The sequence below is a fragment of the Natator depressus genome, chromosome 2 (assembly GCF_965152275.1).
Source record: "Natator depressus isolate rNatDep1 chromosome 2, rNatDep2.hap1, whole genome shotgun sequence".
Lineage (NCBI taxonomy): Eukaryota > Metazoa > Chordata > Testudines > Cheloniidae > Natator > Natator depressus.
The window spans coordinates 252,083,571-252,103,990 of NC_134235.1; the positions used below are offsets into that span (position 1 = coordinate 252,083,571).

At 47.5% G+C, this 20,420-nt stretch overlaps 1 protein-coding gene across 7 annotated transcripts in view; it reads left to right on the top strand.

Annotated features, from left to right (window-relative positions):
• The window catches only part of LOC141983330 (mitogen-activated protein kinase kinase kinase 3-like), a 113,373-nt gene extending 93,552 nt beyond the window's left edge, over positions 1-19,821 (top strand). For all 7 annotated transcript variants that reach the window (XM_074946363.1, XM_074946366.1, XM_074946364.1 and 4 more), the window contains 9 exons: positions 2,426-2,499; positions 6,539-6,606; positions 9,042-9,134; positions 10,328-10,522; positions 11,261-11,409; positions 12,217-12,348; positions 15,283-15,412; positions 16,291-16,468; positions 19,578-19,821. In XM_074946363.1, coding sequence (XP_074802464.1) covers positions 2,426-2,499; positions 6,539-6,606; positions 9,042-9,134; positions 10,328-10,522; positions 11,261-11,409; positions 12,217-12,348; positions 15,283-15,412; positions 16,291-16,468; positions 19,578-19,806 — 1,248 coding nt within the window. In that variant the 3' untranslated portion in view covers positions 19,807-19,821. The remainder of the gene's footprint in view (positions 1-2,425; positions 2,500-6,538; positions 6,607-9,041; positions 9,135-10,327; positions 10,523-11,260; positions 11,410-12,216; positions 12,349-15,282; positions 15,413-16,290; positions 16,469-19,577) is intronic.
• The last annotated feature ends 599 nt before the right edge of the window (positions 19,822-20,420 follow it).

The window sequence follows — 20,420 nt, forward strand, 5'->3', positions numbered from 1 at the left end:
AGCATGTGATAAGCAAGTACCTCACATAAGCTTATAGGCCACTGGGGGCATATGTAACCATGGAGAAACCACACTTACGTATCCAAACCATTAGGAAATATATGGTGCAAATAGCTTTTGCTAGCAATCAGAACCTTAATTATGGGCCCCCAGAATGACAAACAGGGGCCAGGGGCTGAGACGATGTGAGAGCATCCCAGTCCGTTCCCTGTGATTGCAGAGGGGGTAGAAGTGCTGAGCTGTCCTCCCTGCTTCCCACATCCAGGTTAGCTCCAGCTATGGTTCCTGGCCCCACTATTTTCAACTGTAGTGAAACTGGAGGGGAAAGCAACTTATGCCCCACTCCTTCCCTCTCCATTTGCTCTACCCCAATCCTGCAAGTTTCCCCATGCAGATGGATCCTGGGGCCCAAGTGAAGTCAATGGGACAGTCTGTGGGTGCTCGCATGGAGCACCTCGCGGGGTCAGGGCCTTAGAGCCCTGCAAACTGAAAACGCAGCCCTGGTGAGCACTGGCCACGTGGGAGGGATGTGGTGCTGCCCTTTCTTATCACGCGTTCTGGACAACATTCACAATGTCAAGAAGGGGATAAAAGCCTTAAGAAATAGGCTGCTCTTACTCTGCCACTGAAGAGGATGTAGGGGAAGAAGTGTCTCTGTTGCGTTATCGTGGCCCTTGCTAGCAACACAGATGGGAAGGCTGGGCCAGGGTTTCCATGACAAAGTTATGTTTTCAGAGGTTTGTTATATGGCCATTAATAAACTGAACACTCTCTCTGGAGGAGCCTTGGCAGCAGCTGAGCGCAGATGTCTTGTGCACCTAGCAGCCAAACGCTGGGCTTGGACTGTTTGTAAATGGTTTCTGAGCTGCATTCATTAGGGTTAGATAAAGCGAAGGGAGGCACTAGATCCTCAGCACATGTAAGTCGGCATGTGGCCATTGACTTTAATGGAGCTTCCCTGATTTATGCCAGCTGAGGATCTGGCCCCATGCTTTCACTGCTTAGCTGAGGACTTCTAGGTTCTAGTCTTGGCTCTCACTAGCAGTGTACAGTGGGCTGGCCACTGCCCCTCTCCCACCTCCCCGACCCCCCAAGAGGTGGCTGCACTCTAGTGACTTGGCTGCCTGTAGCTGTTCCCCCCAGGGCCAGCCCAGGAGACATGGGGGTTGTAACTCCGGAGGAAGCTGGCCTACTAGTGATGGGAGTTTGGGGATCCAGGGAATGACAGACCGCACACTCAGCCGCTGCTGGGGACTTTCCCATTGCTCTCCACTGACCCTCTGTGGCCATCACGTGGGGTGGCAACTATGGGCCCCAAGGGATGGAGATCTCCTCGTTGGCTGGATTGCTGCAATGCATCAGTCTTTGGGGTAGAAGTGTGAAGGGGGAGAAGTTACGGTTTCCACTGGGACTCTCCTACCCAAACAAATGAGTGTTGCTATGGCAGCCAGTTAAATAGCTGTAACCATAGAAACATCACAGGGACAGAGAAGCACGCTCTAGTACCCTGAGCATAGCACAGGGAGTGAGGAACTCCTTGGCTTCTAATCCCGGCTCCAAGCCTGCCATACTCCATGGCTCTGGCCAAGTTGCTTAGCTTCCCTGCCTCAGCTTCCTCCTCGGAAAGCTGGGCTTAGCACCGACCCCACAGGGGTGCTGGGGGGTCTTAGTTAATTGTTAGTTGTGAAGTGTCTTGTAGATGCAAAGGACTAAGTGGGATTATTGTTATAACACCGCTAGGTGGCATGGAGAAAACGCCATGGTAGTGGAAGTGTGGGTAGCCTTTGTGGTTCCCTAAGCCACCTAGGAGAACAACTCTGTTGTTAACAATCAGATATAATTAACACAATCTAGTAAAATGTGTCATCCGGGAGCCCACAAAAATACAGCATTTATTGACTTGCTGAGCTGGGGAGAGCAGAGTAAATTCCTTGATCTAACCTCCTTGTTAGCCCTTTACCAACAGAGGCAAAGAGCGGGCTTGTGGTTAAAGGCAGCGACCAGGCAGTCAGGAGGCCAGAGTTCTATTCCTTGGTGTGCCCCAGGTTAACAGGTGGCCTTGGGCAAGTCTCGTATGCCCTGGCTTTCAAAAGCACTGAAAATGTGGAGCTGACTCTGTGCACATTCAGAACTCAGGACGTTAGCCTCTGTGCCTCGATTTCCCTATAGGTAAATAATAATTGAGAAGAAGAAGAATCCATCCCTACTGTGTCAGAGGATATAATGAATTTGTTTGCAAAATGCTTTGAGATCCCCTATTGAACGGGGTAACAGATGTACAGGGCCAGACCCTCCACTGCTGTAAGTCACTGATTTACACCTGCTGAGGATCTGGAGGATTGTCGAAGCCAGACTATTAGGATTTTCTGATTCAGGGTTTACAGCACATTGTGTCAATGTTTTCCCTTTTCCTTTCTGTCCAAAGATGCTTGAACCTTTCATCAGCCCTGATGAATCACTCTCTGGGAGCTGCCAGTCCCTGGACAGATCTATAGACAGGTAAGTCAGATACATCACCGTGGGCTTGCCTGCATAAATAAAACCACCACCCCTTCCTATGCAAGTGTCTGAAGGAGGGAAAGGAACTGTTTAAGATGTCCTGCGGGGGTTATGACTAGGAGGAATGGGCCGCACCTAAGCAAAGTGAAATTTAGACTGAATACCAAGAAATAAATCTTAACATGAGAGAGCCGTTAGCCTGCGGAATAGTCTACCTATGGAAGTTATGGAAGCACCATGCATTGAGTCATGTAATACTGGACTGGGCAAAGGATGGATGGGAACAGTCCTGCACCAGCAAGGGATTAGATAACCTATCTGACCTTTTCCCTCTCCAGTTTCTCTGGTTCTTGGAAGATCTTTTTCCCCTTTCATCCCTCTGGATTTCTATATCACTGGATCAATAACGCCTTAGCTGCTCCCTACGTCTGCTCTACCCATAGTGTATGTTCTCAATTGAGCCTGGTAAATTGAGCAGTCAGACAGACATCCACACCTCCACAGGTGCTAAGGATACCAGAGGAAAAACAACTAAGCTCCTCTGCAAGAAGCAACTAGGACACATTGTGCTAAGTGACTACAGGTCAATCGTTAGTGCTGCCAGTTAAATCCAGACCTGCCAGTGCATTTGTGATAGCAAACTTTCCCCAGTGCAGGTTAGTGTCTCAGATACAATGTCTTTTTTTTCTTTTGGGAAGCCATTTATTTTCCTTATCACTGATTTTCTTTCTTCCCCCATTACTGTTTTGACTATATTATACTAGCATCGCATTAGAGCAGGTTCGATTTGTATCGATCCGATCCTTACGTGCACTCCAACTTTGCACATTTCATCTCTCTCAGTCCAACGCTCCATTGCCTTTTTGTGCCTTGTAATAATTTCCACTCACACAATCGCTCTTCATCAAATGTACATGAAACGTGGGCTCCCTTCCTCCCAGCCCATCCGCTCCTCCTTGATTTCGCAGTGAAGTCTAAATAGCGTTCACCTGGAATAACAGCACAGTGAACACAGCCCAGTTGCTCCTCTGAACCCTTAGTGACCTAGGGCCTGATCCAAAGTCCAGTGGAGACTCCCATCAACTTCAGTGGGCTTTGGGTCAGGCCATACTCAGTTAAACCCCACACCACCCTTACTCAGTTCACTGAGTCTAAGGGTGTCTGAGCTGGTGCAGCTTGCATGGTGCGGGGACAGAAGGGAGCAGCGCTTCAAGGAACGCAGCTAACAGGAGGGTGTAAGAAGGTGTCTGTTAAAGCAGATCATCTGGCTCCTTTATACTCACATATTGGCAAGCTGGTGCAAATAAGACGTAAGGTGCTTGGCTCCTTTAGGATCTCCTTTAATTTGGCCCCGGGACTTCTGTGAGGAACGGCGGCAGAACTGGACCCTTCACTAGGTGCTGCAGATGTTGTTTCCAATTGTCTGGTATTGGCCGAGAGGACAACCTGCATGTGTGGGCAAAAAGAGTAGAGAATTGAAACGTGGGGGCTCTTTCTGTTGGTTACCCAATTCTGTGCCAGCATGTTCTGTACATTAACACCTGACCAGCTCCAACTGTGCCGGCCCACCTGTCTTTGAGTTAGGAGAGAGCAAAGGCCGGTGTAAAGACTCTTCTCCAAACAGCCGAACCTGTCCTTGTTAGAGCTCCATAACTCAAAGCCATCTTGTCTCAGTTCCTTCCAGGTAACTTCACCTCAGAGGGATTTTTTCTGAGGACCTTATGAGACCGTCCAAAATAAGGTTTAGAATGAAAACTCAGTCTGAACTCAGCAGCCACCACCGATCAAAGTCCCAATACGCTGTCATTCTGCATCGCCTTTTTTACACCAACTGTACCTCAAACTGCTTCATGGAGCTGTAATCTGTTCCCCCCGCTAGCCATATCAGCTGCTCCGTTATCTCGCCTGGGATCAATATCCGGCTGAGAGAGTAAACATTTTTACAGTTATAGAGCAAATACTTTAAAGGAGGGTAATGTGCATAATGCAAATCAACACTACACAACATTTTGATTAAAAATTAGAATGATATAAAATTAACATGTCACATGTTAAATGGATTCAAAAGTGTCTAGAGAATCGTCATCAAGTGAGTCTGTTTCCAGTGGGCTCCTGCAGGGATTTGTTCTGGGCCATAAGCTACTTAACATTTTTATCAATTATCTGCAAGGAAACATAAAATCATCACTGATAAAGTTTGCAGATGACACACAAATTGGGGGAGCGGTAAATAATGACGAGCACAGGTCACTGACTCCGAGTGAGCTAGATCACTTGGTGCAAGCAAACAATGTACATTTTAGTATGGCTAAATGTATACATCTGTGAACAAAGAATGCTAGCCATATTTACAGGATGGGGGACTCTATCCTGGGAAGCAGTGACTCTGAAAAAGATTTGGGGGTTGTGGTGTGTAATCTGCTGAACATGAGCTCCCAATGTGGTGCTGTGGCCAAAAGAGCGGAATGAGATCCTACAGCGCATAAACACACGAACCTCAAGTAGGAGCAGAAAGGTTATTTTACCTCTGTTTTGGGCACTGGTGTGACTGCTGCTAGAATATTGTGTTCAGTTCTGGTGTCCATAAGTCAAGAAGGATGTTGGTAAATTGGAGAGGGTTCCGAGAAGAGCCATGAGAATGATTAAAGGATTAGAAAACCTGCCTTAGACATGGTAGACTCAAGGAGCTCAATATATTGATCTTAACAAAGACAAGGTTAGGGGTTGACGTCATCGCCCTCTAGAAGTACCTACCTGGGAAACAAATATTTAATAATGGGCTCGTCAGTCTAGCAGAGAAAGGTCTAACACAATCCAATGGCTGGAAGTTGGAGCTAGACAGAGTCAGACTAGAAATAAAGTGTACGTTTTTAACAGTAAGAGTAATTGAGCATTGGAACAATTTACCAATGCCCATGGTGGATCCAGCATCAAGGACCATTTTAAGATCAAGATTGGATGTTTTTCTGAAAGATCTTCTCTGGGGATTATTGTGGGGAAGTTCTGCAGCCTGTGTTACACAGGAGGTCAGACTAGGTGAGCACAGGTTCAGTTCTGGCTTTGGAATCTGAGACAATGTTGTGTTTATTCCGGAGGTGGTGATAAGGCAGGCTAACCGATGTGGGGAAGAGAGGAAAGCTTATCATGGGCTGTTATGAAAATTGCCATTTTTCTCCATAGCAAAAACGTTAGTAATACCTAGTATTATGTAGTGCTTTTCATCATTAGATCTCCAAGTGCTTTATGAAGGAGGTCACTATCATTATCCCCATTTTACAAATGGGGAAACTGAGGCGGAGAGAGGGGATGTGACTCGGCCAAGGCCAATGGCAGAGCCAGGACTAGAACCCAGGAAGCCTGAATCCCTGTCCAGTGATCTGTTCTCTGGGCTTAGCTTAAAGGCCTGATTCTGTAACATACTGAGCTCCCTCCACTCTCCAGTAGACTCAGTGGAGTTGTGGGTGCTCAGCACCTCATGGGATTCTCCATAATGCAGGGAGCAAGTAGCTTATTCCCAGCTTTACTGCAAAAGGGAGCCCCTACAGGTTCATATGTACAAAGTGTGGCTGACGGGGATGTCAGTGTGTAATTCCATGCCAATCAAGTGACGTTAAAAGACCAGGAAAGTTGCAAAGTTGAGCACTCACTTGTCAAGAAATGAGGACTTCAGTTCTGCTCCCTTGTGCATATACATCACTGTGGTACAGTCTTTAATTACAGGATCCTGTGCTTGTCTTTCCACAGGGTCCCTGCCTCACTCAGTGCACAGAGAGTTCTCCAGCAAAGCAAATGCTTAACTTTAAGCACGAGTGTTCCTTCTGAGTGCCTCTGGTTAAAGTTAAGCACCTGCTTAAGTATTATGCTGGATCTGGGCCTGAATGAAAGAAGCTTGCATAGTAAATTTGTCTGGAGTTCAGTGCATTCTGCCTCGTTCTGTGTAAAAGTAGTATATAATATTATCGATGTATAATGAATGCAGATGCGATTCTGGTCACTGGATCTGTTTGAAACAATAAGGTGTTTCTGTCTCTTCCCACAGCCCGCCCTTTACCCAAACCCCTGTTCCCAGAAGGAAGAGCCAACCCAAAGACAGTCTTGATTGCCTGGGTAAGGATACTTGGGGTTTAGTGTCAAAGTAACAGCACAGCCATGCAGCAGTAATGTGGGCTTTCAAAATAATGCTGTGTGAATCAGACATAATAACGGAATGCTACTGGGTTAAATCATTCAAAACAAACAAACCAGCTTCACTGCTCGTGTTATAAGTAGCCACTGCAATTCTTAAACCTAGAAAGAAAAGGAGTACTTGTGGCACCTTAGAGACTAACCAATTTATTTGAGCATAAGCTTTTGTGAGCTACAGCTCACTTCATCGGATGCATACTGTGGAAAATACAGAAGAAGAATTCTTAAACCTAGAGACATTTTAAAATCTCAGGTCCCAGTGCTGCAAACAGATACTGCCAAGCTTAATGATCACTGTAACCTTTTTGAAGTGAACAGGACAATTGAGGATCCAAAATGCTATGGGGCCTGATTCCACTCCTCTTTGGCCTGATTCTGAAGTCAGTTTCCTCCTCCTCCCACCCCCAGTCTAAATCAGGAGTAACTCCACTGAAGTTAATGGAGATACACCAATGTAAAGCTCATCTGAGATCAGAATCAGGCCCTTTGCCTAGTAGTAAGCGCTTGCAGGATTGGGCCCTCCTGCTTATTCTATTTGTTTACTTCTTGCCTTTCTCTCATTTGGGAAGAAGAAAATAAGCTACCCCGTTTCACCTTTGTTTATAGTCAGATTCTAATCAGTCTCACTTCCAGATTCTTATGTCCTGTGTTGCTATTGGATTGCAAAATACTGCAAAGGGGAAAAAATTCTCAATTTGCATTAATAAGAGATACATTCAATACCATTGGAAACGCCATTACGGAAAGTGTATTGGTAACTTGCAAGGATCTTAGCTTAATACTCAGCTGAGCATAAATGTCCAGCTGGTTAAGTCGTGGAAACTTCATAGTATTGTGATGGCTTTTGCCACTAAAAGAGGGACACATGGCTGTCTGCCGATAGCTGATAACACACTTTTGGCTTGTGGCAGCACTTAGAGATCGAAACCACAGAACTTGAGCTTTAAGTCAATACTTGCAGTGAAGTTTTAATAAGTCCCCTGTGACAGTGAATTCATTTCACTTGAAAACACGACTCCGCATCACTGCTCACGGATGGCTTGTCGTTAACCTCGTGACCTGGCCTTGTTGCTTTTCTTGCTGCCCAAGCCATTGTGTGCTCTGCCCAAGCACTAGAGTAATGCTAAAATCATGCTGAAGTCAGGCTGATGCCAGGAACAGCCTCCAAGGAGCAGCTCCTGGCTTGGGGCTAAGACAAACAATCCTTCAGAATAAGCTGTTGAGTCAGGATTTGATCAGGGAAAAACAGGAGGTGAAAGATGAGGGGGAGGGAATTGAAGATATTTTAATCTAATGTTGTTCTGTGCTACCAGTGATGGCATCCTGTATGTCTCATTATAAATGTTTCTATCCCTATCCATCCAGCCATCCCTTTCTCTCTCATGTAATCTCATTTTAACTCAAATTTTAGCTCTTTTACCCAATGTAATCTCTTGTATCTAACCTAATTTTCTCTCTCTAGTGTTGTTCTGATTATATAAAACCTCATGCTCCAGGAATTAAACTAATCAAGCATTTGTGGCTCAGCATGACCCCTTAATGAGGGGCAGATTATTTTACATCTGCCTGCTCTGGGGTTCTTGCACTTTCCTCTGAAGCATCTGGCACTGGCCACTGTCAGTGATGGGATACTGGACTAGATACACCTTGGGTCTGATCCAGTATGGAAGTTCATTAGTTTCCTAACAGAGAGATTTATAACCCTGAATAGAACCAGGCATAGTTCCGTGTAAATTCCCTAACTAATGAGGTGGAGAGACTAGCTGTGGCGTGGGTTAGGACCGTGGCAAAGGGGTTAGGAAAGAGTGGGAAAATGTGTGGGGTCGAGCAGAGAGAAAAGGGAATGGAGGCAACCAGGAACAATGGGAGGAGGAGGAAAGTAGAGAGATGAAAAGAGAAAACAAGAGAGATGTAAAAAAAATGTACCCCATTGCAGAACAATGGCTCTTCTCAGTCATGTACAAGAAGTTATGGCTCCAAGAAAGCCATGTCTAGCTTAGAAAGAGGCAGGAGCAATTGTGATGGGGCCAAACCATCTGAAGAAATAAATATGAACTGGGTTGCTGAGCCTTTCTTTAAATATTGTGGCCCATAGCCTGCTCCTATTGAAGTCCCTGGCAAAGCTTGCGTTAGCTTCTTGGGGCCAAGATCAGTCCCCTTTGACCCCAGCCTTCTATCCGCGATAGGCAGATTTCAGAAATGAGCCATAGAGAATGTTCCATCTTGGGAATGAACAATCTTCTGCCTGGTCTCTCCATTGCATTTTCATGTAAAGAACAGAACTTCCAACAAGAAATGCTCCAGGAGTTCCTCACGGAGCTGATCTAACCGAGACTTTTCTCATTCTCTCCTGTCAGATTTCGATATCCCGTTTTGTGAGCGATTCGGGAAAGGTGGAACCTTCCCCAGGCAATATCACCTTTCCCAGAGCCGCAAGGACTATAGTGACGGTGAGACAAAGACCAGTGCGTGCAGGCTTGGGGGAAAGGCTCACTGATGGCCTAAGCCAAGGAATAGGGCATTGGCCTGGACAGGAGCAACTTGGCTTCAGTTCTTGGCTCTGCCGCAGACTTCCTGTGTGACCGTGGGCAAGTCATTTGAACTGCTCTGGGCCCATGTGGGCACTGCTGGCACACATTGTAAGTTCCCTAGTGCGTGTTAATGTAGTTACTCTTTGAAATGGGACTGTTAACACAAACTAGGGAACTTTTAGTGCACACCAGTAGGGTCCACATGGGCCACTTAGTGCGCAACACGCTAGTGTGCGCTAGAATTTGCACCCTTCTGGCGTGGACTAAAGCACTGCACAGACACCCCCTAACTCCCGTTCTCTCAGATGGCCCTTTCCATGGGCACCGACTTACACTCTACCCGGGGGGGTGCTCGACGCCCCCACTCCACCCGTTCCCCCAAACCCCTGCCCCGCCTCTTCCCCACCTCTTTCCGCCCCCTCCCCGCTCCTCCCTCTCCCTGCTGGAGCCGACCTGCATGCTGTGAAACAGCTGTTCGCGGAGTGGGAGGGAGTGATCAGCAGCAGGAGGAGGTGCTGGAGGGGGGGAAGGAGGGAGGCTTGGCTGCCGGTGGGTGCTACGCACACGCTAATTTTTCTCCGTGGGTACTCCAGCTCTGCTTCAAAGAACTTTGAGTAAACACTGGGAATTAGACTCCAAGTTGCACTATGATTTCTTTTTTTTTTTTAATTTTTTTTAATTTTTTTTGTAAATATGTATAGCTGGTGGAAACTAGTGTGTGGCCACTCTTACTTTGATTTAAACCTGGCTTTTGTTGATTTACTTTAAATTGATTCCTTGACGAGTTAACCTAAGGTTTTAATCAACTTAAAAATGCCCACGCAGGGTTTTGCATCAGTTTAACCAAGGGCTTGTCTACACTGTGGTGCAGTATGGACTAAGGGGGTATGAATTGCAGAGTGCACCGGACAGTTAGGCTCTCACTGCCCTGTGTGGACACTGCAGCAGCGTCTCAATGGGACAGTTAGAGCACAATGCTTTGGTGCACTCTGCAATTTACACCTCCATAGCAAAGCAATTGAAACAGGTACACTTTGAATTCAGACAGGGTCTGAGTGTATGACAAGACGTTGCATGTCCTTGTCAGTAATTCTCCTGCTTTCCTCACAAAGGCCGAAGGACTTTCCCAAGGAGTTACATCCCTCAGGAGAATCGGTTTCAGCTCGTCCCTTCCAGCAGGACAAAGAGCTTCAATGGGGACAGCAAGCTCCTCACCTTGCAGTACGAGGAACACAGGACCAAATGGTGGATTGACTGTGACAAGGGACTGCAGGTTTTCAGCACGTCCCCCAGCAAGTCCAGGAACTGTGAGTGAATTTCAACAGGTTGCTGTTTAGAATCTCAGGCTGTGATCTTGTCTTCTAAATATGGTCAGGCGGCGCTGGTGTGGGGGAAGCCTCCAAGGAGAACTCAGGGGCTGGGGTGGTTAAGCAGATGGCACTTGCCTCTCAGTCCTGGGTCAGTACTGAACCAGTGCCGCAGCATGGTGTTCAGGGGCGCTGTGCTCCCGGGATACGGCTCTAAGAGAAAGCCCTGACGTCTCATGGTCATTGAAGATCTCCTGGCACTTTCCATAAAGATAGGGGTGTTCTGGGCAAATTCAATCCTGGGCAATTACATTCCACCTGCAGCTACAGTGGGATAAATGATTCTCCACTTTCTGCTCTGAACTGCCGAATAGCAGTGCTGTGCCCTGTTAACCAGCGCTCGTGTTCCACTCCAGCAGTGGCTGCACGTCAGTGGGGGGCGCAGACGGGACTCCCAGCGTTACACAGCAAAGCATTCTCAGCCCTTGCAGGAGAGAAGGCGCTGTATCAATGTACATCCTTGGGCCTGATCCTGATCTCACTTACACTGGTGTAAATCAGGGGTAAGCCAGTGGAGTGAATGGGATGGGAATCGGGCTCTAAGTGTTGCTCTTTGTGGTAGGTGCTAATGCACTCTGTGTGCCCCCACTCATTGCATAGCAGATTAGATCTGCATTGCAAAGGGTCCGGTGAACCATAGGCTGTGTCCTGACTGTGCCATCCATGTCCTTCCTGCAGCCCTGCAGGCGCCAGTGAACTGGAGGTTGGGGAAGCTCCTTGGCAGAGGGGCCTTCGGAGAGGTTTATCTCTGCTATGACGCAGACACTGGCAGGGAGCTGTCGGTGAAGCAGGTGCCCTTTGACCCAGACAGTCAAGAGACAAGCAAGGTGAGTGTGAGGGCTGGACTGAGCCTTTCTGAAGAGCTTATGGGGTTGTTTAAATGGCAGGTCACAACTGGGGGCGACGGAGTCGCCCCCAGGTGGTTTTTTGGTGCCAGGGGTTCGGGGACACAATCATCCTGCCCTTCCCATATTGCTGAGTGGGATGGAGGTCCTGAGATGGGGTCTACTGGCATCTGTTGTCACCCATGTCACCACTAGGTGATGGATGAATGCCGTGTGTAGTTCCTGTATGTGCTGTGCTGGCCATGCTGGCTCAGAGCCGTTCATGACTTGCCACAGAGCCATGGACAGCTGCCACGGCCTAAGCCATCCAGTGACCACTCATCTTCCCCTCCAGGACCTGCATGATGCTAGCCCAGCCTATGTTGCCAGTCTTCTTTCTGCTCTTCTGTGATGCCAGCCCCAGGGCTCCATTCACCACCCTCCATTCCCATCTCTGGATAGTCCATTTGCCCAGCCTCTGCTTTTCCCTCATGCCCACCCCTCCTGAAAGCTTGGTGCTGCCCATATGAAACAAGGGAATAAGTACATCTCTGCCTGCCTGCATCTCTCTCTAACAATCCCAAGCAGAGTCCCTGCTCTGCCTTTCCCAGTGCATCCTGTCTGTCTTTTAGGCTATAACCTCCTTGGGAGAGCAGCCATCTTTCTTCTTGGATCTTGTACAGTGCTAGGGATATAGTCAGTGCTTCAGAAATCCTCTAGGAGAGGAAGCTTGAATGTGGCTGTATTTCTGTGATGATGAGACGTTCGTAGGTCTTTCTTTTCATCGTGTAACGTTCTGTATCGTCGCAGGAGGTAAATGCCTTAGAATGTGAGATCCAGCTGTTGAAGACCCTCCGCCATGACAGGATAGTCCAGTATTACGGTTGCTTGAGGGACCCGGAGGAGAGGAAGTTGTCTATCTTTGTGGAATACATGCCAGGGGTAAGTGTGACTGCAGCCAACCCATGTGGTTATTTATAGAGATGGACCTGAACCAGAGAGCTGAATCCAAACGCCTCCCAGCTCGGGTGAAGTTTGGATCTGAAAGTCAAATTTCGCAACCTGGCCCTTGTCTAAAATGGGCTAAATCAAAATCCTGATTCCAAACGCCCCTGAAATTTGGGGCAGTCAGATCCTGATTTGAACATTGCAGAAGGGCCCTATCTGTGTGACACAGCCTGGAATGTGAACGCTGCCGAATTTGGGATTGGATCCAGATCTGGATCCAATCTCTGCGGCTTGGGCCCATCCCTTGTTATTTATTACAAAGCACTCTGGGAAAGGTTAATTGTAGTACAATCCGCACACAGCTATCATGGGTTATTTATTCTGATACGTGCACTTTGAAAACACAACATTGCTAATTATCTGGTCCTTGGAGACCAAGTCATCTCGTGGTGATGCTGTTTTATCATGTCAGGACGTCACCAGGTCACGACTCTGTTCGTGCAGAGTGAAATATTTCCAGGGGCAATATAAAATCAAGATGTTTTGATGTTCTGCTAAGTGGCGCAGGGGATGTAACTTATATCTTTTCTTACTACTTTAGCATGTAAGTTAAACCAGCATAAACTCCCTGGAGTAGAGCTTCACCTAGTGTAAACAGAGCAGTGCTGATTTACACTGGGTGAGGATCTGGCTCCCTCAGCCCCACCTACCCATGTGGTACTTACACCTTCTTACACATCATCTCTGGATTTGTCCTCTAGGCTGTGAGGGAGCAAACCTGTGTTTATTCATAGATTTTTAAGGCCAGAAGGGACCATTCGATTATATAGTCACAAATAGCTTTGGAATTTGACAAACATGGTAGAAAATGCCCCATCAGATCCACATGAATGACAATTTGAACTAGCCCCCTAGCACAATCCCCTCTCTCTAACCACAGCCCCATGAGCCCATTTTGTTTCTGGAGGCTATCTTTCTGATCCCTGACATAAACCCCCATGCATGGGACCAAAAGGATAAGCCCAGTGCAGTGTAATCAGTCCCCTCGCTGTTTGTTCTGCAACATGCTCATGTCTGTTGCTTGCCAGGAAGCCAGCATTTGTGCCGGGGCTGTTTCCTGTTCCTGGATCGGAATGTTTGTTTTCCTTCCGATAAACTAGCGCTCTGGCCAAGTAAAGATTGACTTTCACTTTACGGCAACAGCTTATTTCACAACATCAGTCCAGGGCTCTGCTTTTTCTGTACTGTTGGTGGAAGAGGACCAACTCCCAAGCTGTACGGAGCAGCAGTTCTGAAGTGCTGCATCTGGCTGAGATTCTGATTTAATGCAGCTGGCTAGGCAAGAGCTGTGTGGGGTCTGCGTGGGGCCTTCTGCACCATGCCTGGCTCTAGCAGGCATCGACAGCCTGTCCATTTGTAATTCACCCATTTAAACAATTGTTGGAGTGTCTTCTGCACACACACAACCCGCATCCTCCTTTAAATTATCTGAGGGTGAAAGGGGCTCGTCTATTTGATTCTAGTACAAGATGAGATCCTTAAAAGGGCCCTGCCTCAGTGCAACCTTCATGTCCAGTGCCCACCCCACCGACTGAGATCCACAGAAGGTCAAAAAGTGGAGGGCTCAAATGCCTAAGCAAAGATTTTCCATCAGAGGACATTTACAGAACCCCAGATGCTATCCAGCTGTAGGGGGGACGGCCCCTGATAGGTTCCTCCCACTGGAAGGCCATTGACCACTCCCTTTAAAGTGGGAAGGAGCAAATTAGGAACCCAGGGCTAAGCAAAAGCTCAGGCTGCAGGGCGGTGAGGTCAGGGACAATAAGAATGTCAGTGAGAGACTCTGAGCAGAGAACCCAGACAACCGCTGCTGCTCCCCGGTGGGTGAAAGGTGCCAGACTGACAGCCCTGGAGACTGTTTATCCATAAAACAGGGGCCAGGACAAGCTTCCCTCAGACAGGATGGAATCCTTCCCCAGCATTTGGAGTCCTGTAGCTGGGTAGCTCCTTTAGTGTAAATCTTCTCTGTGGAACAACCACTCTCCCTGGCTTGCCTGGAGATTGAGCCAGGGAGCTGTAGACCTAAAAGCCTGAGCACCTGTTGCTTGAGCTAAAGCATCCATTTCATTACCTTCAGCAGTAAAAACTCATGCTTTGAGATATAACCTTCCTAGGATCAATCCTGGCAGCGGATCCAACCAGGGGTGTTGTCACATCTGGTTGCCCATATAGGCCTGTGGATATTGGTAGCTCCAGCTGAGCTTCCCCAGCCTGGGGAAATGTGATGCTAAGAGAAGGTGTCTTTGTCCTGCTTCAGTGTCTAGGCAATGTGTAGAAGTCTCTGAGTCCGCTCCAAACTAATGGATGTGTTCCTTTCGCTCAAGCAGTGGAGAGGATCATGGTTATACAGACGAATTTCCCACAAACACACTGACCGATGACATGATCCAGCCACTAGAGGGGGATAGAGAACTATGCTGAGTTAGCAATGGTTATGTGTGCAGTACTGACCCTTTCTCATCTGTCCCGTGGGGATATTCTAGTCCAGGCGTGATCCTTGCTCCGTTATGTTTATCAGTGTCTCTGATTTCATATATTCCTTTTTTATAGCTCAATGTTAGATTCAGTAAAGCTTGTTATAAACCAGCAAATAAACCAGAAAACCTTGAAATGTGTTAACTATTTACGCTAAACGATCTGTTCCACCTTGTCTTTAGCTGACTTTCTGAGTACATTTCCCAGACCTGAAGAAGAGCTGTGTGTAGCTCAAAAGTGTGTCTCTCGGACCAACTTCTGTTGGTGAAATACAAGATATTACCTCACCCAGCTTGTCTCTCAGAAAATGGTCACAGAAATATAAAAGCCAACGTGACACAATACGCATCATTCACTCCTTTGGTTTGTGTATATGTGTTTTGTTTCCAATAGGGTTCCATAAAGGACCAATTAAAAGCATATGGTGCACTGACCGAGAACGTCACCCGGAAGTACACCAGGCAGATTCTGCAGGGAGTCTTCTACTTACACAGCAACATGATTGTCCACCGGGATATTAAAGGTAAAGTAGATTGCACTGCGAGATCACCACCTTGCTCTCATCTAGTAGCATCGTAAGTAGGATTCTGTGCCTTATGGTCAGAGCACAGCTCTAGAGGCTAAGACACGTAGTTTCTAGCCCTGGCTCTGCCTTAGACCTGCTGTGTGGTTTTGAACAAGTTCCTTAGGCCAGAATTTTCAAAAGTGACCTCTGACTTGGGAGGGGTGTGTATGCCCCAAATATTGAGTGTCCATTCGGAAATACTCATTTTGAGAGCCCCCATTGGCTCCTGTTTCAATTGTGTGAGCTCAGCACCAGGCCTGAGGTAATGGACATTCAAGTTGAGTTGCCATAAATCAGAAAAAAGAAAAGGAGTACTTGTGGCACCTTCGAGACTAACAAATTTATTAGAGCATAAGCTTTCGTGAGCTACAGCACACTTCATTGGATGCAGCTTATGCTCTAATAAATTTGTTAGTCTCTAAGGTGCCACAAGTACTCCTTTTCTTTTTACACATACAGACTAACAGGGCTGCTACTCTGAAACCTGTCATAAATCAGAAGCCACTTTTGGAAGATATTGGCCGTACCTTTTCTGTGACTTAGCTTATCTTCCTGTTAATTATTTACTATCTCCCAGGGGTGCTGTGGAGTTTACAAATGTCTGTAAAGTGCTTTGGGTGGGATTTTCAGGGAACTAAGAGATAGGCCTCTTTGCAAATTCCAGTTTAAAAAAAAAAAAAAAAAGGGGGGGTCCCTAGCATAGTGCCTTCATGTAGCTAAATGTTGTCTTTTCCAACTCTGAAAATGCTGGCCGGTTGCCTGAGCTTTCCCATGCTGGAGCTGCTTTGACCCAGGTTGCAATTCTATCTCTTGGGGTTTTTGTGCTTGACCCTTAGGTGCCAACATTTTGCGAGATTCTGCTGGGAATGTGAAACTAGGCGATTTTGGAGCCAGCAAACGCATCCAGACCATCTGCATGTCTGGAACTGGAATTAAATCTGTCACCGGAACACCGTACTGGATGAGCCCAGAGGTGATCAGTGGAGAAGGCTATGGAAGGAAAGCTGATGTGTGGTAAGAAACAAAGTAATCCCAGGGCAGAATTTCCACCACAGTGGGTCAGCACTGCAATTTTCTAATGTCGTCTGTATCTGTTCATCCCTTCAAGAATTACAGTGGTTGATTTTCCAAGGCCAACCAGTATGACTAGCATTTGCAAGACACTATGGGTTAGAGGCTGGAATAGTGTGCTTATAGTTAGAACTGACTACCAAGATTTTCAGTAGCAATTAGTGATTATTTATTTTTTTAGATGCTTAACTTGAGACACCTTAAAAAGGGTCTGATTTCCAGAGGGTGGTTGCTGACCACCTACTGAAATTCAGGCTCCTTTTAGGTGTTTCAGGCTGAACACCCAAAAATGGAAGCACCCCAAATCCCGACTCACTTTTGGAAATTTCCAACCTGATTTTGGGTGCCCCAATTGTTTTGGATGTCCAGCTGGAGATTCCTTGAACCTGCCTTGAAGTAACACTGAGCCACCCTCCCCTCCCTGGGAACTGCAGGTGCTCTGAAAAACTGGCTGTCAAGGTTTGCAGGTGGGATCTCAAAACTGGAGGCATCCAAAGTTGGTGGCGACTCCTGAACATTTTGGATACTTGAGCTTTGCAAGATTGGGCCCTGAGTCTGAACAGTTGGAATAACAGTAATCATCCTAATGAACTACAAAAATACTGTATGCACAGCACATATTCCCTTGACTCTTCCAACAACCAGGCTCAGTGGAAACCAGCCATTGTAACTGCTTTGCACTGGGAAGCCTGGGGAGAATGCCTGAGAAGTTGTTGGCAGACAGCCTTACTGCCACCTATTGATAGGTGGGAAGTGCAGCTACGTTTTATTCATTGTGATTACGAGCCAAGGTTGCCAAGCTGGTGTAAATGAGGTCTGAGGAAATGCCGCGCTGCTAGGATTCCACCCCAAGGGCTGGGCAGCCGTCCTGCTTTTTTCTGCCTCTGCCCTTTTTTTTTATTCAGGCTGCTTTTTCTGGACTCCTCCTTCCCAGATGCAAATGGGAGATGAAGCCAGACAGGGAGCAAAGCCTTGTTTGGCTGCAGATGTCTTTGGTAGTAAACATAATGTGCAATGTAGATAGGCGGCTGCCAATTAATATGGGTACAAAATGTCCCCGAGCTGGCCTCCCTCTTTGGGGATGTTTACACTGCAATTAAAAACCTGCAGCTGGCCTGTGCCAACGGGCTTGGGCTTGGGTTAAGGGGCTGTTTAATTGCAATGTAAATGTCCAGGCTTGGGTTGCAGCCTGAGCTCTGCTACAGTGCAGGGTCCTAGAGCTCAGGCTGTGAGGTGGGAGGGTCCCAGAGCTTAGGCTGCAGCCTGAGCCCAAACATGTACACCGCAAATAAACAGCCCCTTAGCCCGAGCCCTGTGAGCCCAAGTCAGCTGGCACAGTCCAGCCGTCAGTGTCTAATTGCAGTGTGGACGTACCCTTTAAGGCCTGTATACTTCCCTTTGTTAAGGGGGGAAATTCACCCCTTTGAAGAGGACCAGCACAAATCTGTGTATCAGTTAAGCAAGGCCCTGGGGAACTCCATGGCAAATGGGACCTTAATTCTGCAGCAAGGCCCCTGGAAGAAAGGATGGCCCAATGGTTAGGGTTCTAACCTGGGACTGGAGGTGGCTGGGTTCAAGTCAGACTCTTTGTTTGACCTTGGGCAAGACCCGTAACGCCTGATTTTCAAAGGTATTTAGGTATCTAAAGCTGCAGGTAGGTGCTTAGCATGGCTTTCAAAGGTGCCTAACTCATTTTACCCATTTAGGTGCTTTTGAAAATCCCACTAGGCACGTCTCTGCACGTCCAGACATTAGAAAAATCTGACTCTTAGTCTATCTGGCTCTGACTTTGAAAGGTATTCAGGCATTGCTCCCTCTGTGTTGACTTTCAATGAGGCTCAGGCTCCTAAGTCATTTTTGAAAATGGGACTTAGGCTCTGTCTACACTAGGGAGTTTACAGCAGCACAACTGTACCAATGAAGCTGCGCCACTGTAAGATCGCTCGTGTAGCCACTCTATGCCAACAGGAGAGAGCTCTCCTGTCGGCATAATAAAACCACCTCCATGAGCGGCAGTAGTTATGTCGGTGGGAGAAGCTCTCCCACCGACATAGCGCTGTGCACGCCGGCGCTTCTGTCAGTGCGACTTATGTCGCTCAGAGGGGTGTTTTTTCATACTCCTGTGCGACTTAAGTTATATTGGCAAAAGTGGTAGTGTAGAGATGGCCTTAACCATCTAAGTCATTTAGGCCTTGCAGTGCTGAGCAGAGCAACACTGCTGGACCTCAGTGCGCTAGCTGTAAAATGGGTATAATAGCACTGCCTTACCTCACGTGGGAGATGAGGATAAATGCATTAAAGATCATGATGTACTCCGATACTGCAGTAATGGGGACCATATAGAGGTGCTGCAGCATTCTGGTGGGAAGCCTGCATCTGTTTTAAAAGTGGAGGGTTGACTGAATTAACTGCGAACTTGTATAATGCAATCGCTACAATTGCTCTGGTTTTATTTTTTACTGTTAAATTGAATTTATTTTGTTTTGTCCCAGTTCTAGATTTCAGTGTACCACAGATTGTCATCTTCCAGTGTTGGAGTTAACAATCCGTTAAAGTGCCTGAAACAAGTCACACCTTTCAGATCTGTTGTTTGTCTCTCTGCAAATACAAGCAGATGTCACTGGGTCTCTTAACCTTGACAACATGCTTCGCATCTATCTGCACAACAGGGCTAGAAACATGGTTCAAAATGACAGCTGAAAGTGTGGAGCAAATTCTGCAGCAAGGGGCAAATCCTACAGCAGAATCTGCTGAATCGCAGAATATACACTGGGCCCTGTTCTTACGTCCCTCTTGAACTTAGGCCTTCACTGGGACTTAAGTACCTGCACGTGTGCTGGCCCTCTGCAATTTCTACGAATTTCACGTAAATAGAGGACTTCCATTTCCAAAGTGATATGTCCGTGGTATCTTTATAGCCCTAAATTTAGGGAATTTCACATCTAGGGGATAGTTTTGGGTGAAAGGTTTAGGGGCAGGGAGTGAGCCAGGACAATGGCTGGATGAAAGTCTTGCTCTTTCCTTTTTTCTAATCCTCTGTTCTCCATTGCAGGAGCGTGGGCTGCACCGTGGTGGAGATGTTAACAGAAAAGCCACCCTGGGCGGAATTTGAAGCCATGGCGGCCATTTTCAAAATTGCCACCCAGCCGACCAAGCCCCAGCTCCCAGACGGCGTCTCGGACTCCTGTCGCAACTTCCTCAAGCAGATCTTTGTGGAGGAGAAGCGGAGGCCCACAGCAGAGGACCTGCTGAGACATCCATTCATGAACTGCAGCCTCTAGTCCCTTGTGGCGGGTTAGGGGAAATGCAGGTGGAAAATAAAAGGATTGGGGGGGGGGCGGGGTGTTTAAAAAACAGACCCACAGAGCTTTGCGCTCTGAAATGCAGACCTCAGTCTGGGTTGGGATCCTTCACTCCTCATTGTTAGCTAGGGGGCCAGTGTGGGCTTTCCTTTCTAAGCTGCACTTATGACCATCTGACTGTGGAGATAGGTGGCTGTCGCCACGCCTGGGACTGGAGGGAGTTCGGAATTGGGGGTCATCCTTGGAACACATCGGCATTGATGATCGTGGCAAACTCACCCGCCCCGTTATCGATTGGATGCCTGGTAGTGGAGGAGCTTGGGGTAGTAACTCACTTGCCTCAGAGGAATGATGTGAGCGAACTCTGGCGCCCCCTGCTGGCCCTGAAAGCAGCACTGTCAACATCCCACAAGGAAGCCGTCTCCTCAGCACAAGAATAGGATGCTGTGTAGCCGTGGAAGCCATTTACAGCTTGACAGACACCAAGAGGGATTCAGGCGTGAAGCAAAGGGAAACAAACCCAGGACCAAAGAATGATCGGCATAGGTGTCTTGTTCATGTCAAAGGGGGAAAGCAATCCTGTTGTGGGGGTG